The sequence below is a fragment of the Cervus canadensis genome, chromosome 22 (genome assembly GCF_019320065.1).
Source record: "Cervus canadensis isolate Bull #8, Minnesota chromosome 22, ASM1932006v1, whole genome shotgun sequence".
Taxonomy (NCBI): Eukaryota; Metazoa; Chordata; class Mammalia; order Artiodactyla; family Cervidae; genus Cervus; species Cervus canadensis.
This window is the reverse complement of record NC_057407.1, coordinates 52,170,835-52,189,016: the sequence shown is the minus strand read 5'-3', so window position 1 is coordinate 52,189,016 and position 18,182 is coordinate 52,170,835. Positions and strand designations below refer to the sequence as shown.

The following is an 18,182-nucleotide window of genomic DNA, read 5'->3' as shown; positions in this document are numbered from 1 at the left end:
TAGTAAACTTGTTGACCCAGTAAATAGAAGGAGTGATTGAAATACTCGTGTTCAGGTCTGGCCTCTGTGATTGTCAATGGCTGTTATTTGGGGGTTTTTTGATTAATTTTAATTGGAGGATAGCTGCTTGACAATGTTGTGTTTGTTTCTACCACGCAGCACAAATAATCAGCCGTGCATATACATGTGCCCCTCTTTTTTGGATTTCCTTCGCATTTAGGTCCCCACAGAGCATTAAGTAGCATGCCTTGTGCTGTATAGTTGGTTCTCGTTACCTATTTTACATGTAGTGTCAATAGTGTGTATGTGGCCATCTCAACCTCCCGATTCATCCCACCTCTCTTGCCCCCAACTCGTATCCACACTGTTTGTTGTGTCTGTGTCTCTCTTTCTGCTTTGCAAATTAGATCATCTATACTATTTTTCGAGATTCCGCATATACATTAATATACTATATTTTTCTCTTTGTGACTTACTTCACTCCGTATGACAGTCTTTGAGTCCAGCTGCGTCTCTCCAAATGACCCAGGTTTGTTCCACCTTATGGCTGAGTGATATGAATGGCTGTTATTTATTTTGATGTGAGTTGGAGGCGTCATTGAGTAGAAGTGATGGAGTTATGGACTTGTGGTGTAGGTACGGGGAATGCAGTTCTTGGGACTAGACAAATGAAGATAACGAGAGAAGTCCTGTTACTGTTGGGGTAATGAATGAGGTCAATAAATTTTAGTTCATTTTCTTTCTGAAGGGGTGGATTATTTTTTGCATTTGAGTGAGTTTAAATTATAGGTTTATGTGATAAACGTATTTTAAAATTATTCATTGGACTGTAATAAATAGGCCTAGAATGATTGAATAGTAATGAATCGATGTCTCTAGTTGCAGCAAATCATTAAGGGGAGATTTAAACTCCCATCTTTAACTGAAGAGATTCGTGCTGTTTAGCTTCTTAGTGGATTTATGATATTGACGTGGACCATTTCTCAAAATATCCTAGTGGAACTAATTCCAGAATGATAGATATGAAGCTATGATTTGATCTACAAATTCCTGAACACTGACCATAGCATAGGCCTGGCTGTGTTGATACAAGGGTTGTTTGGTTTAAGTGTCCTGGAAGAGGCATCTCTTTTTAGGCCCAGTGAAGGGCTGGCTCATGAGTATAAAACATCTTCAGAGGAGACCAAGATTCTCTTGTCATTTCTGTGAGTAGAACCTCTCGGTTATCTCCTTCTAGCAATCGCAGTTCTCCAGGCTTTAGGTCTGATGTAGGGATCGTAGAGGGGTCAGAATTTAAAGCTTCTTAATGAGTGTGTTCGTAACTATAGTCTCGTTGTTGCTCTAGAGTTTTTAGGGTCAGAAAAGGATGATCGATTTCCTCTATTGTGTAAAGAATTGGTGACAATGGCAAGGCAATTAAGATGAGGATTATGACTGGTAAAATTGTTCAGACTGTTTCAACGTCTTATGCATCTCTTGTGTTTGTATGTGTTAGTTTAGTCATTAGCAGGAGTGAAAGTGAAAATCACTCAGTTGTGTCCCACTCTTTGTGACCCCATGGTCTGTAGCCTGCCAGACTCCTCTGTTCATGAAATTCTCCAGGCGAGAATACTGGAGTGGGTAGCTGTTCCCCTTCTGCCGGGGATCTTCCTGACCCAGGGTTCAAACCCAGGTCTACTGCATTGCAGGTAGATTCTCTACTGTCTGAGGTTTAGTCATTAGCATGAGTAACATAATACAAAAAACCAGAGAGCTAATGAAAAAAAAGATGATTCATGTGTGATTCTGAAAATGTAGGAGCTCTTCTATGACGGGTTATGTTGCCTCTTGAAAGTTGAGTGGAAAAGGATATGCCATGGAGAGAGAGTGAGTTTTCACCTATATTTTAAGTTGAACAAAGTTATGTAATTTTTACTCTATCTCATTTATTGAGAAGGACATAATGATTATGGTGTTCGCTTGAAATCAGAAGAGGGTGTGATTCCTTCCTTTGCTAATTATTTTAGACTGATGTAAGTGGGTTCTTCAAAGGTGTGATATGGTGGAGGGCCTTGATGTAATTACTCTGAGTTTGGAAAGTTATTCTACTGTTCAGACCTCTTGTTGTGATGCAAATGCTTCTCAGATTATGAAAATTATTAGTATGAGTGCTGTAAGTGGAATGCAGGAACCTGTTAATGAAATGGTATTTTATGTTGTGTGTGCATAAAAGTAGTAGGAATATCCTGGTGGTACTCCAGATAAACCAAGAAAATGTTGTTGGAAGGTTTTATTTGCACCGATAAATAGCGTTACAAAATGGATTTTTCTCCTGTTGGGTTGAGTGTTTAACCTGGGAGTAGCGGGAATCAATGCACAAAGCCTCCTGTGATAGCAAAAATGCCTCTCTTGACAATGATGATGTCATTTAGTCACCAAGTTGTGTCTGACGCTGTCACCCCATGGGTTATAGCCTGCCAGGCTCCTGTGTCCATGGGATTTCCCAGTCAAGAAAACTGGAGTGAGGGTGGGGAAGAAAAAAAGAAAACTGGAGTGGGTTGCCATTTGCTTCTTCAGGGGATCTTCCCCACCCAGGGATCGAACCTGCATCTCCTGCATTGGCAGGCAGATTCTCTACTGCTGAGCCACCAGGGAAGCACCTCTATGGTGATACATAGTGAAAAATTATAACTATGTAATGTGTATTATGAAGGACAGCATCTAGGGATGAGCTGGCGAAAACAATTCCTGTTAAACTACCTACTGTCAAAAGGAAAAGAAATCCTAGGGTTCATAGTAGACGATTATTTGCTGTTATCTCTGTGAATAGTTTCTAGTCAACTAAATACTTTTACTCTATGGTAGGAACAGTTGTGGTAGCTGACATAATGTATGCTTGTGTATCAACATCTGTACCTACTGTGAATATATGATGGGCTCAAAAGATAAATCCTAGAAAGCTGATGGATATCATGGCTCAAACTCTGCCCATCTATCCTGAAGGCTTTTTTTTCCTGAGACTGTACTTGCAAGATTATTCCAAATCCTAGTAAAATAAGGATATAAACTTCAGGGTAATTAAAGAATCAGAATAAGTGTTTTATATAATTGGGTCTGTCCTCCTGCAGGACCAAAAAATATTGTGTTTAGATTTTGGTCTGTTAATAAGAAAGTCATTCCAGCTGCTGATAATGGTAATGATGATAATAGGATTATAGCTGTCATTAGTACAGATCATACAGATAATAGTGTTTGGTGTTGAGATGGTTATGTATTAATGATTGCGCTAATGATATTAGTCTGCCTAGGACTAAAGAAACACCTGCCAAGTGTAGGGGGGAAGTGGTAAGATCAGTGGAATCTCCAGTGTGAGCTTGATTTTCGGCTAAAGATGGACACACTTCAGCCTCTGCTGGCACCCACTTCAACCATTGATGATGTAAGAAAGAGTGTGGGCCTCTGTTTTGTCAGTCTTCTAACTTTTTTGAGGCTTTCAATGGCTAAGTTGAAGATCTCACATGGTAAATGTCACACTGCACTTGAAAATATGTGGGTTACTTTCAAAATATCTTTTGATACTGATTTCTAACATAATTCCACAGTGGCAAGAGAAAAAACTCTATGATTTCAATACCTTTAGACCAGGAAAACTTTGTACTTTGTTTTATGTCCCTGGTTATGTTCCACTCTCTCCTGGTTTATAGTCTATGGGAACTTGAATAGAATTTGTTTCGTGCTGTTGTGTGAAAATTATATAAATCTTAATTATGTTGAAAAATACACAGTTAAAGGCTTTGTGGTCTATAAAATTGTATTTATGTCCTGAAAATAATACACAAGATATATTCAGTTTAGGGAATATTTATTAGAGTTTCAGTATCTCTATGTTTGGGCATTTAAAGTTCTTTTGTATTTATTTGAAACAGCTAGATGCTTGATTACTTACTTGTCTAATTAGAAAAACTTGAGTTTATTAAAGACCTGGTCATTTAATGATCCTTAATACTGTAATTAATACATCAACTGATTTTCCTCAATGATATAAATTTGCACTAAAAGTATGATTAGAAAATGAGAAATAAGTGGGAAGGCAACAGTTTTTTGGATGTTGTTTTGGGTGAGAACACATACTGCTGTTACCAGTGTGGCGATCCTCCTCAGCATAATGTTGTTTGAATGAATGTATTACTTTTTCACTGGGAGTAAAAGCGAATAAATAGAAAAGTGCCTGCTTACAAGTCTTGTGCTTGATTGGAGTAGGATGGAGAGGAGGTAGTGGGGAGCTCTTGCTGCTGAGGGAATTCAAGCTGGGAAGCCAAATGGGGTGGGTTTTCCATTTGCGGCTGGAAAACAAGTCCTCTGAAGGGTAAGTATGGATAGTTTAGACGAAGGAAAAATGTGTTGTAAATCCTGTATGTTTAAGTTGAATCAGAATCAGGCTATTGATAAAATAAATTGGGTATCTCTGATGAGATTATATAAGTTTACTTGCAAAGGAGCTGGATTTGAATTATCTCCTGCTCAGCCATGCCATCATCCATCAGTAAAAAAAGATATAATTCCAACTCCTCCTCATCCAGTGGACAGTTGGAAAAGATTGTTGGCAGTACCAAGAATTAGCACTATCATTAGACAGAGAAGTATTTGAAAACTTGGTTCATGTTCGGGTCTGTGTGTATGTATCATATTGAGAATTCTATAACAGATCATGTAACAGGGACAGCTACTGGTGTGAACATTACTGAAGTCATCTTTTGTGAAGCTAAGTGATCATTTGAAAGTTTGGTGATTCAGTGTCCGTTTGAAGTCATTATTTCTTGGCTTGAGTGAATGAATATTATTGGGATTAGACTGGTAATAAAAGTATATGAGAGTGGTTTTCATGTAGTATGGGTATATATTATTTTAGTAGATGTTACAGTATGTGTTTATACTTGATAGTGTTAATATAAATTGTGTAACTAGTGCGAAAGTGGCAAATAAGATTATTCCTTTTATTTGGAGTTGCATCAGTGTTTTGGCTCCTAAGATTAATGGATGATGACTATCCTTCAAAAGCCTGAAAAGGCCATCCTGTTAGGCATGGAGGCTTGAATTAGCAGTTCTTGAGTACTTTTTCAATAAATAATAAGGTTTGAGCTTCTGTTACTAGATTAACAATCCTCATGGGTTCTTTAAAACTGAATTTACAGTCAAAGGGCCCCCAAGTAATTAATGGGGTTGAGTGATAGGAGTCAGAGAGGGAAGAGGTAGAGAGTTACAAGAGCATTTTCTCATATCAGTGATGGTTTAATGTTAGGAGTGTGGTGTGTATAATTACCTCATTGTGTTATAATAGGGAGTGTAAAGCAGTCATTACTATATTAATTCCTATGACAATAATGGTGATGTTTGATTACAAGAGAGGTGGTATTATTACAAATAATTCCCCAGTTAAGCTGGTAGTTGAGGGCGGGGCTAAATCCATAAAGCTTGCTAGGAATCTCATGTTGTGAATGCGAGGAGCATTTGTAGACCTCACGCTGGGATGGTTGGTGTGAATGTTGACGTGAGACTGCTGGGAGAAGGGTCTGGTTGATGTGATGCGGGGTGATTATTAGGGCAGCAGCTGCTCCATAGCTTCAAGGCGTTTGGATGAGGAAGGCTATGAAGACTAGTGCTGCATGGCTGACAAGAATATGCAGTGACTGGTTGTAAGTCTGTTTGGTGTAAACCCTTCAAGCGGGTGAGATTTATTCCTCAGGAGGAAAGTATGAGAAAGGGATCTGCCCTGAAATCTGTACGTGGGTTTGAAATCGTTGTGACCTTACACGCTGTAGCCTCCCTGTAAAATTACTAGTGCGGCTGCAAGGACTGTGGACCCTGCATGGAGGCTTCTGTGTGGGCTGTGGATGGTCAGAGCTGAAGGTCAGAGGTGTTTTTTTTCTGAAGGCTGTTATGCATGTTAGCCCCATGAAAATGTTAGATCAGGAGTCTGGTATTAATTTGTATTCAGTGTTAAATTTTTAAGTTTAAATTTATTTTTAATTGGAGGATAATTGCTTTACAGTGTTGTCTTGGTCTCTGCTATGTAACAATGTGGATCAGCCATGAGTATACATACATCCCCTCCCTCTTAACCCTTTCTCCCACCCTCCATCTCACCCCTCTGGGTCATCAGACTGAAGCTCTCAACTTCCTACTAGCTATCTATTTTACATATGGTAATAGATATAGCTGTCTGCAGCACTGTTTTCCTTCTAAGGTATGAGTAATGGCAAATTCCTCCCAAACACCATCTGAAATGTTCAGAACCCACCTATAATCCTTCCATCTGATCATGTGTAGCCATGGCAGTAAACTACTTGAACTGCTCCAGGTTTCTCCATTCTCTCTCAGAGTAACCAGATTGGTCTTGAAAATCACACAGTGGGGTGGGAAGGTTCAGTGGGTCTTGGACTACATCAATGTCCAGGCCCTGCAAAATTGCAAGTAGGCTTAAAGAGTTTCCCCACAGCCAAGTGCAGGGCTAAACTCAGCAGATGGAATTAGAACTGAATCCTTTACAAGGAATATGAAAAGAAGTACATATCCAATAAACTATATTTACTAATAATGCCTCTGACATGATGGAGCTTTAATTTTCAAACTTGATTGTTCAGCATCATTCTTCTAAATATAATTTTAATTCTCATTTCAAAAATTTCAAGCAATATAGATAAAGTCCTTGACCACTGCCCTCTCTCCCTGCCCTGGTTCTCCCAGGACTCACCACTACTGGTATGTTTGATAATCAGCATAATTCTCGAGATGCAGATTATTAAGAATACACTGTAAACTTTTGAGTCACAAATAACACTAAATTATGAACAACCTAGACAGCGTATTAAAAAGCAGAGACATTACTTTGCCGAGTCCCCGCCTGCGCTGCCGCCGCCTCTGCCGCCGCTTAGGGCCCGGCTCCGCTCCTCCTGCTTCTCCGCCTTCTTTCCTGAGCGCTGCCCGGCCGGCCGCCATGGCGAACGTGGCCGACACGAAACTGTACGACATCCTGGGCGTCCCGCCTGGCGCCAGCGAGAACGAGCTGAAGAAGGCATACAGAAAGTTAGCCAAAGAATACCATCCTGATAAGAATCCAAATGCTGGTGACAAATTCAAAGAAATAAGTTTTGCATATGAAGTACTATCAAATCCTGAGAAGCGCGAACTATATGACAGATATGGAGAACAAGGTCTTCGGGAAGGTAGCGGTGGAGGTGGTGGCATGGATGATATTTTCTCTCACATTTTTGGTGGAGGATTATTTAGCTTCATGGGTAATCAGAGCAGAAGTCGAAATGGCAGAAGAAGAGGAGAAGACATGATGCATCCACTCAAAGTATCTTTAGAAGACCTGTATAATGGCAAGACAACCAAACTACAACTTAGCAAGAATGTACTCTGTAGTGCATGCAGTGGCCAAGGTGGGAAGTCTGGAGCTGTTCAGAAGTGTAGTGCTTGTCGGGGTCGAGGTGTATGCATCATGATCAGACAGCTGGCTCCAGGGATGGTACAGCAGATGCAGTCTGTGTGTTCTGACTGTAATGGAGAAGGAGAGGTAATTAATGAAAAGGACCGCTGTAAAAAATGTGAAGGGAAGAAAGTGATTAAAGAAGTCAAGATTCTTGAAGTCCACGTAGACAAAGGCATGAAACATGGACAGAGAATTACATTTACTGGGGAAGCAGACCAGGCCCCAGGAGTGGAACCAGGAGACATTGTTCTTTTGCTACAAGAAAAAGAGCATGAGGTGTTCCAGAGAGATGGGAATGATTTGCACATGACATATAAGATAGGACTTGTTGAAGCTCTTTGTGGATTTCAGTTCACATTTAAGCACCTTGATGGACGTCAGATTGTGGTGAAATACCCCCCTGGCAAAGTAATTGAACCAGGATGTGTTCGTGTTGTTCGAGGTGAAGGAATGCCACAATATCGTAATCCTTTTGAAAAAGGCGATCTTTACATTAAGTTTGATGTGCAGTTTCCTGAAAACAACTGGATCAACCCAGATAAACTTTCTGAATTAGAAGATCTTCTGCCATCTAGACCAGAAGTTCCAAATATTATTGGAGACACAGAGGAGGTAGAGCTTCAAGAATTTGATAGCACGCGGGGCTCAGGAGGTGGGCAGAGGCGTGAAGCCTATAATGATAGCTCTGATGAAGAAAGCAGTAGCCATCACGGACCAGGAGTGCAATGTGCCCATCAGTAAACTCTGCAACAAATTGCACAGGTGGATTTTCTTTCCACACTGGCCTGGTTTGTTTTCTGCAATCCAGCTGGAGCGTCTGGTCAACCCAGATGAACTGATGGACATCTGTTGGTCTATGTGTAACTTTTAAAATTGGTATAGTATCTACAGAGTGTATAATTTAAACTAACCACAAAGCTTTACATCTTCATTTCGACTGTTCTATAGCAGAATAAAGCACTTGAAAGGAAACAAGACTCCCTTTCACACATGGGTTATAAGTTTCAGTCCTGATATCTGTGCTTGATTTTTATCAGTTTGTGTAGATTTTATGTTTCATATTTTAAATTCAAATCCCACATTGTAAAGTTTGTGTACAATTTGTCCTGAAGCTTTGTGTTTGGCTGCACCTGCATAAGCTGCTACAAATAGAATAAAGAATTTCATAGCCTGTAAAAAAAAAAAAAAAAAAAAAAAGCAGAGACATTACTTTGCCAACAAAGGTCCGTCTGGTCAAGGCTATAGTTTTTCCCGTGGTCATGTATGGATGTGAGAGTTGAACTATAAAGAAAGCTGAGCGCCGAAGAATTGATGCTTTTGAACTGTGGTGTCAGAGAAGACTCTTGAAGAGTCCCTTGGACTGCAAGGAGATCCAACCAGTCCATCTTAAAGGAGATCAGTCCTGGGTGTTCATTGGAAGGACTGATGCTGAAGCTGAAACTCCAATACTTTGGCTACCTCATGGGAAGAGTTGACTCACTGGAAAAGACCCTGATGCTGGGAGGGATTGGGGGCAGGACGAGAAGGGGACGACAAAGGATTGAGATGGCTGGATGGCATCACCAACTCGATGGACGTGAGTTTGGGTGGACTCCAGGAGTTGGTGATGGACAGGGAGGCCTGGCGTGCTGCAATTTATGGGGTCGTGAGGAGTCAGACATGACTGAGCGACTGAACTGAATATATATAGTTGACGTACAGTATTGTATTAATTTCTGCTCTACAGCAGAATTGATTCTTTTTTTCGGACTTCCCTGGTGGCTCAGCTGGTAAAGAATCCACCTGCAATGCAGGAGACCTGTGTTCAATCCCTGGGTTGGGAAGATCCCCTGGAGAAGGGAATGACTAACCCACTCCACTATCCTGGTCTGGAGAATTCCATGAACTAACTATACAGTCCACAGGGTCATAAAGAGTTGGACACGACTAAGTGGCTTTCACTTCACTTTGCCATTGTGGTCTATCACAGGATACTGAATATAGTTCCCTCTGCTGTGCAGTAGGAGTTTGTTTATTCACTCTGTATATAATAGCTTACATCTGCTAACCCCAGCCTCCCATTCTGTCCCTCCCCCAGCCCCTCACCCTTGGCAACCACCAGTCTATTCTGTTTGTCCATGAATTATTAAGAAGTTTCATGAGCCTGTAGTCTTGTGGTTATATCCTAGGGCTACATAGAGTGGGAGGGATCATACCAGTATGTCAAACAAGAAAGTGTATATATTCAGATCCTGTGTGAAGTTGTTCTGTTTGGTTACCCCATTGGGTAGTGACAGTAATGTTGGAACTAGTATTGTTTCAGATAAATATAAAATAGGATTTGCTCTATGGCAGCCAATGTTAAGATTAGGAATATTTGTAATATTACTAGTATGTTGATGGAGATTTTGGGGGAGGTTTAAGGACTCTTTGGACAGGTGAGCTGGCTGGCTAGAAGTGTGAGTGGCAAAGTCCTGTTGTTAAAGCTGATGGGGGAGTCACAGAAAAAGCTTGGGAAAAGTTGAGGCTGTTCTTATTAAATTGACTGAAAATAAATAGGCTTATTCCACTAATCTGTAAACTGTGGCCTGTGGTGTTAATTCAGATGATGTTATTCTTTGAGAATCATGTTAGTGGTACTAACGTTTGCATAATGATTTTTATCATTGGAGAAGGTTAAGATTTTGTATCTAGTTGGTGCCATACGTGTTTGATACTATTACTAATAGAAATAGTCCAGGTGCAATTCACAAGCTACAAATACTAGTAGGACAATGGTATTTTGCTGGCTAGGGTGAAATGTGCCTTTAGAACTATTAGTGTTGCTGTCATGAACAGTGATCATATTATTCCTTCTTGGCATAGTAGTGAGGCTATTAGGTGAGATCAGTATGTTAATAATCTTAGACACTGTACGTGCTATGATAATATATATACTAAAGACATTTGATAATTATGAACTTAATCATAATCTACTGTGTGTGTATATACATCATTCATTCATTTTAGCTTGAACTAATGATCATATTCAGTTGATTCTAGTCCTTTTTGGGACTAGAATCAATTCAGTTCAGTTGCTTAGTTGTGTCTGACTCTTTGCAACCCCATGGACCACAGCACGCCAGGCCTCCCTGTCCATCACCAACTCCCAGAGTCTATCCAAACTCATGTCCATTGAGTCGGTGACACCATCCAACCATCTCAGCCTCTGTCGTCTGTTTCTCCTGCTGCCTTCAATCTTTCCCAACATCAGGGTCTTTTCAAATGAGTCAGTTCTTTGCATCAGGTGGCCAGAGTATTGGAGCTTCAGCTTTGAGATCAGTCCTGAGTGTTCATTGTAAGGACTGATGAACCAATAAACACTCAGGACTAATCTCCTTTAGGATGGACTGGTTGGATCTCCTTGCAGTCCAAGGGACTCTCAAGAGTCTTCTCCAACACCACAGTTCAAAAGCATCAGTTCTTCAGTGCTCAGCTTTCTTTATAGTCCAACTCTCACATCCTTACATGACTACTGAAACTCATAGCCTTGACTGGATGGACCTTTGTTGGCAAAGTAATATCTCTGCTTTTTAATATGCTGTCTAGGTTCACCCATAGAGTAGGCTTATTGCTAGTAGTAAGATTAGAAACAGAGCTATAATGAGCACTGTTTTTTAAATTTACTTTATTAGAGTTGATTTATAGTGTTAATTTCAGGTGCATAGCAAAGTGACTCAGTTTTATATATATGTGTGTGTGTGTCTATATATATGATGAGCTGCTCAGTGGTATCTGACTCTTTATCACCCCATGGATTGTAGCCCACCAGGTTCCTCTCTCCGTGGGGATTCTCCAGGCTGCCATGCCCTCCTCATATATGTATACACACACACACACATACACACACATATTCATTCGTTTACAGAATTTTTTCTCACAGAGGTTATCCTAGAATGTTGAGTAGAGTTCCCTGTGCTATGTAGCAGATTCTTGTTGGTTATCATATATAGTAGTGTGTGTGTTAATCCCAAATTCCTGATTTACCCCTTCTCCCACCTTCCCCCTTTGATGACTCTAATTTTCCTTTCTAGGTCTGTGAATCAGTTTCTGTTTTGCAAATTAGTCCATTTGTATCAATTTTTAGATACCACTTATAAGTGACAGCTTATGGTTTTTGTCTCTGTTGGACTTACTTCACTTAGTATTATAGTCTCCAGGTTCACCCATGTTGCTACAAATGGCATTGTTTAATTCTTTTTTTATGGCTAAGTAATATTCCATCACACACACACACACACACACACACACACACACACACACACACACACACACACACACACACACACACACACACACACACACACACACACACACACACCTTCTTTATCTATTCCTCTGTTGATGAACATTTCGGTCACTTCGGTGTCTTGGCTATTGTCAATAGTCCTGGTGTGAACATTGGGATGCATGTGTCCTTTCAGATTATGATTTTCTCCAGATAAAGGTCCAGGAGTAAGATTGCTGAATCATATGGTAGTTCTGTTTTTAGTTTTCTAAGGAACCTCTATATTGTTCTCCAAGTAGCTGCACCAGTTTACATTCCCACCAACGGTGTAGGAGGGTTCCTTTTTCTCCACAGTCTCCAATGTTTATGTTTGTAGATTTTTTTTTTTTTTTTTTATGTTTGTAGATTTTAAAAATCATTTATTTTTGTCTGAACTGTGCCGTCTTTGCTGCACAAGGGCTTCCTCTAGTTGTGACGAGCGGGGCCACTCTAGCTGTGGTGCGCAGGCTTCTCGTTGCGAGTGGCTTCTCCTGTTGTGGAGCGCAGGTCCAGAGCATGGGCTGAGCAGTTGTGGAGCGCAGGCTTAGCTGCCCCTTGGCATATGGAGTCTTCCTGGACCAGGGATGGATCTCATGTCCCCTGCTTTGGCTGGTGGATTCTCAACCGCTGGATGACCAAGAAAGTGCTGTAGACTTTTTGATGATGGCCATTCTGACTGGCGTGAGGTGATAACCTCATTGTAGTTTTGATTTGCATCTCTCTCATCATTACAGATGTTGAGCATCTTTTTATGGATCATTGTTTTTCGGTTACTTTAGGGGGGTGTTCAGGGTAAAGGGAAACGGAAGGCAATTTCTAAGTAGAAGAGAACTGTCACAGCCACTACGAAAAATTTTCTGGAGCCGGACAAGCGGCTGATCCTACGGGGTCAGATCCACACTCAGAGACTTGTTTTTTCTGTCTAAATATTTAATGGAAGGAGTCAGAGTGCAATATATACAAGTAGTGAGGCTAGTGCTCTGTTTGTGATTGTCAGTATGAGATTTAGTACTTTTTTGGATTATACCAAAAGTAGCCGATTTGAAGTCAGCTGTGTGATTAATTCCAGAAGATCCTCATTAATAGATATGTAAAGGAGTGGTCATAACACGTCTGCAAAATGTCAGTATCAGGCAGCAAAGTCTTAAGTAGTGATTGGATGTGAAGTGAGATTTTATTCGCATAAGCAGATAATTAGGAAAGTAGAACCAATCATTAAATGTCACTGGGCAATCCTATAGCCATGAAGAGAGTTGGTCCAGATATTCCTTCTGAAATTGTAAAAGGGGTTTTGTATTATTCTGAAGCTTACAAAATGTGAAGTAAACCCCCAGGGCAATTGTCATAGAAAAATCTTGGATGGTATGTGTTCATATTTTGAAATTTTTCAATGGACTGTAATAAATAGGGCTAGAATGATTGAAATAGTAATAAATGGTTTTGATGTCTCTAATTGTGGTATATCACTAAGGGGAGATCTAAATTCCCATCTTGAATTTAAAAGTTTTATGCTATTTATCTTCTTAGTGGATTTATGATATTGATGTGGGTCATTTCTTGAAATACCTTAGTGGAGCTATTCAAGGGCAATAGGTGTAAAAATCTGTGATTTGCTCCGTAGAGTCCTGAGCACTGTCCATAGTATAGGCCTGTTATGTTGATATAAGGGTTGTTTGGTTCAAGTGTCCTAGAAGAGCATCTCTTTTTAGACCCAATAAAGGGCTGGCTGATGAGTGTAAACCATCTTCAGAGAAGATTGAGATTCTATTGTCGTTTCTGTGGGTAGAACTACTAAGTTATCTCCTTCCAACAATCACAGTTCTCTTGGCTTCAGGTCTGATATAGGGATCATAGAGGGGTCAGAATTTAAAGATGCATAATCTGTGTACTCGTAACTCTAGTCTCATTGTTGCCCTGGAGTTTTTAGGGTCAGAAAAGGATGCTTTTTTTTCCTCTATCATGTAAAGAATTGTTAAGAATGGCAAGGCAATTAAGATGAGGATTATGGCTGGTAAAATCATTCAGATTGTTTCAACTTCTTGCGCATCTCTTATGTTTATATGTGTTAATTTAGTTGTCAATATGAGTGAAATAATATGAAGAACCAAAAAGTTAATGAAGAAAGTGGTGATTCATGTGTGCTCATGGGAATGTAGAAGTTCTTCTATGATGGGTGATGTTGCCTCTTGAAAGGTCAAGTTGAAAAAGATATGCTATGGAGAGAGAGAGGGTTTTCTCCTGTAACTTAAGATGGACAAAGTTGTGTCCTTTTTTCTAATGCTTCATTTATCGAGAAAGACATAATGGTTGTGGTGTTGACTTGAAACCAGAAGAGGGTTGATTTCCTCCTTTTTTACTTATTTCACACTGATGTTAATTGGTTCTTCAAATATGTTATGTGGTAGAGGGCCTCCACGAAATTACTTTTAAGTTTGGAGTGGTGAAGTCTACTGTTGAGACTTCTCATTGTGATGTGAATGTCTCTTAGATTATGAAAATTATTAGTGTTGTTAGTGAAATGAATGAACCTACTGATGAAATGGTATTTCATGTATATGCGTCAGGGTAGCGGGAATATTATCATGGTATTCCAGATAAACCAAGAGGATGTTGTGGGAAGAAGGTTATGTTTATGCCTATGAATAACATTGCACAATGGATTTTGGCTCCTGCTGCACTGAGTGTTTAACCCAAGAATATCAGGAATCAATGCACAAAACCTCCTGTGATGGCGAAGACCACCCCTACTAATCACAGTGGAAATGTGCCAACTACATACATAGTGTGTGTCGTGAAGGACAATATCTAGGGATGAGTTGGCTAAAACAATTCCTGTTAAACCACCTACTGTCAGAAGGAAATAAATCCTAGGATCATAATATAGTAGGGGATCATCTGATGTTATATCCATGGAGAGCTGCCTACCTTTATTCCAGTAGGAATAGTGTTAATTCTAGTAGCCGATGTAAATTAAAGTATGCTCGTATATCAACATCTATCCCTGCTATAAATATATAATGGACTCATGACCTGAAAGCTCAACAAGCAGAAGATTCTCAGGCTTACATGTACCTGCATCTGAATGTGTTGGGGCCTCAGACGCCATTGCTGAGGGGGAGCAGCCCCCAAATTTTAGAAATACCAAATGCAGGAAACCACAGTGACGTGTGAGCCTGGGATGAAGAGTCAATAGTCCATGGAAATGTCTTATTTAAGTGGAATGAGTGGGCAATCTTACGTGAAATGGCCCTGACATAATAAAGGTTTTTAATAGAAACCCCCACAGGCTATGGGCCTGGAGCTTAGACACGTGCTGAGTGGGTTGATAATTTCACATGGCTGGCTGATAAAACTCTAGGTCTATTGGACATGATACACATGTTGGCTAGAACTGATTTGACTTCATGTGCCAGGTATGATCAAAGAAGATACATATTATGAAATATCAGTGATATAATGTACATGCTTCTAAGGCATGAGGTTAATAAAGCACGATTATACATATTATGTCTCAGGTTGTTGTTTAGTTGCTAAGTTGTGTCCAACTCTTTTGCACCCCCTTGAACTATAACCTGCCAGGCTCCTCTGTCCATGGAATTTTCCAGGCAAGGATACTGGAGTGGATTGCCATTTCTTTCTCTAGGGAATCTTCCTGACCCAGGGATCAAACCCGCATCTCCTACATTGGCCGGCAGATTCTTTCCCACTGAGCCACCAGGGAAGCCCTGTGTGTTATGTTCCGTATGATATGTACTTGTGCGTGTGGGTATACATTTAACGCACTGAGTACATAATTATGGGGGGAAGTATGCTGTTTTGATACTTAGTGATTTTGTGAATGTCCCATAGTAAATATTCAAGGAAGAGTTTAAGTAGAATTTCAGTTTGGGGTACTGATGGTGGAGATGGAGCTCCTTCCTTGAGTCTTAAGGAGATGGATTGAGCTCCTTTTCTGACTTACAAGACCAGGTAACAGATGTACTACAGAGACTCTTCATAGTAGGAGGTGATTTTCAGTAATGCTAGTTATTGGTATAAGCACTAGAATTAATAAGAAGTATAAAATATGTGCTAATTATCTGACAATGATGAAAGGGTGTTTGACGGACTGCCCTCCAGTTCACGTTAATGCTAATAGATCTGCCACTAGGATTCAGAGCAGGCATTGGCTGAGAGGTCAGAATGTCATGTCTCATGTTCAGATATGTAAAGTGTTGGATAAATGATAGAATTAAAATGGAAAAGATTAGGACTAAAGGAGATCAGTCCTGGGTGTTCATGGAAGGACTGATGCTGAAGCTGAAACTCCAATACTTTGGCCACCTCATGCGAAGAGTTGACTCATTGGAAAAGACCCTGAAGCTGGGAGGGATTGTGGGCAGGAGAAGAAGGGGACGACAGAGGATGAGATGGCTGGATGGCATCACCGACTCGATGAACATGAGTTTGAGTAAACTCCGGGAGTTGGTGATGGACAGGAAGGCCTGGCATGCTGCAATTCATGGGGTCACAAAGAGTCGGACATGACTGAGTGACTGAACTGAACTGAATGGGCCTCTTAATTTATTAGTAATTGATGGTTGAATTGCATATGTGAATAGGAACTGTCATTCAGGCTTAATACGAGGTGCTATGTTGAGGGGGTTGGCTGGAGTATAGTTGTCTGGGTCTCTTAACAGGCCAGGTAAAAATAATACTAGTATTAACAAGATTAGAAGAATAGTAAGGCACCTAGGATATTTTCAATCACGTAGTAGGGATGGAATGGAATATATTGATGTCAGATGAGATCCCTGTAGGATTCTTAAAGCCTGTTTCGTGAAAGAATAGTAGGTTAGGTGAGTGGCTGCAAGGGCTGTGATGGTGAGTGGGAGGATGAAGTAGAAGGCGAAGAAGCATGTGCAAGTTGCTTTGTCTTCTGAAAACCACCTCAGGTTCATTTGCTAGGTTTGTGCCAATGTATGGATTTCTGAGAGGAGGTTAGTGATGACTGGTGCCCCTCAGAATGATGCGGTGTTTGTCCTCAGGGTAGAACATAACCTAGGAAGGCTGTGACTATTACCGTGAATAGTAGGATAATTCCAATATTTCATGTTTCTAGAATGGAATCACACCCATGGTATAAGTCTTGTGCTACCTGATTGAATAGGCACATAAAGAATATAGACACTCCATTTCATGAAGATTGCTTCCCTGGTGGCACAGTGGTAGAAAATCCGCCTGCCAGTGCAGGAGATGCAGGTTCAATCCCTGGGCCGGGAAGATCCCCGGAAGGAGGAAATGGCAGTCCACTTCACTATTGTTGCCTGGAAAGTCCCGTGGACAGAGGAGCCTAGTGGGCCACAGTCCATAGTGTTTCAAAGAGTCGGACACGACTGAGCATACGATACATCACACACCCATCAGATGATTCATCTGTAGTTTATGTTTCAGCAGATGTGTGCTACTGATGAGAAAGCAGTTATCATGTTTTACTAGGAATAAAGCTGTCAAGATTTGTAGAACTAAATAAACGGCCAGAAGCACACCAGAGTTCATCAAGATGGAATGTTGGGCGCCAAGGAGATCAGTAAATACGTTGTTAGTGATTTTAACTAGTGGGTGTGATTCTCGGATGTTGGTCATTAGTGTTCTTACACCAGGAACTCAAGGATGGGTTTTTGGTGTCACTGGCCATGGTTGAATTCCACGTAGACATACATTCTGTTTATATTTAGTGCTATTTTTGTCGTGAGTTTTGAAGGTTTTGTCGTTTGTGAGTGATGATATTGGTTGTGGCCTAGTGTTGAATTTTGCTGGGTCCTTTTTAGGTTGAATAGTATTTTGATTTCTTTGGGTGGAGTGTTCGTGGTATTTGATGACACAGCAGCTACAGCTATTGAGCAGTTTCCTGAGGTTTGAGTCTCTAATAAAACTGTTTTAGGCATATTTCTTTCAGGATGAAATGGTTTCAAGGATGGGAAGGTAGAGACTGTTTATATTTAATGGATTAGGGGATTGAGTCATTAATGCTTGGCAGATGTGTTACTGATCAGAAAACAGTTACTGTGTCTGTTGGGCAATGTATTACTAGGAATAAACCTGTCATCTGCAGGTTGATTCTGGGCTTGTTAGAAAGGAATGGCTGTGGGTTGTACAGTTGTCATACTTAACTAGTAATTGTTACTGGATGATCATTGCCTCTTGGTCTTGGGTCATGATGGAGGTTACTTGTGGGAAGTAACTAGAGTTATGCTTAGGAGGAGGGTAATGAGGAATGAGAGGAAATAAAGTTTGATTAGGTCTGATACTAGTATAGAGGTCCTTATTTGAGTAAGAGAAGTGGATTTTGGTAAAAGATGTTGTAGTCAGATTAGAAGAAATAATGCTTTGACAGATATATGGATAAAGAAGATGTGGTATGTACATACACACACAAATATATAT

At 40.4% G+C, this 18,182-nt stretch overlaps 1 protein-coding gene across 1 annotated transcript; it reads left to right on the top strand.

Moving 5' to 3' along the window:
* Positions 1 to 6,876: 6,876 nt before the first annotated feature.
* Positions 6,877 to 8,642, top strand: LOC122424906 (dnaJ homolog subfamily A member 2-like). The gene has a single exon (XM_043443170.1). The coding sequence runs from the start codon at positions 6,974 to 6,976 to the stop codon at positions 8,210 to 8,212; it is 1,239 nt and encodes a 412-aa protein (XP_043299105.1). The 5' UTR covers positions 6,877 to 6,973; the 3' UTR covers positions 8,213 to 8,642.
* Positions 8,643 to 18,182: the final 9,540 nt, after the last annotated feature.

Excerpts from the sequence above, each read along its gene's own strand:
- LOC122424906 (XM_043443170.1), top strand. The coding sequence starts at position 6,974 with ATGGCGAACGTGGCCGACACGAAACTGTACGACATCCTGGGCGTCCCG.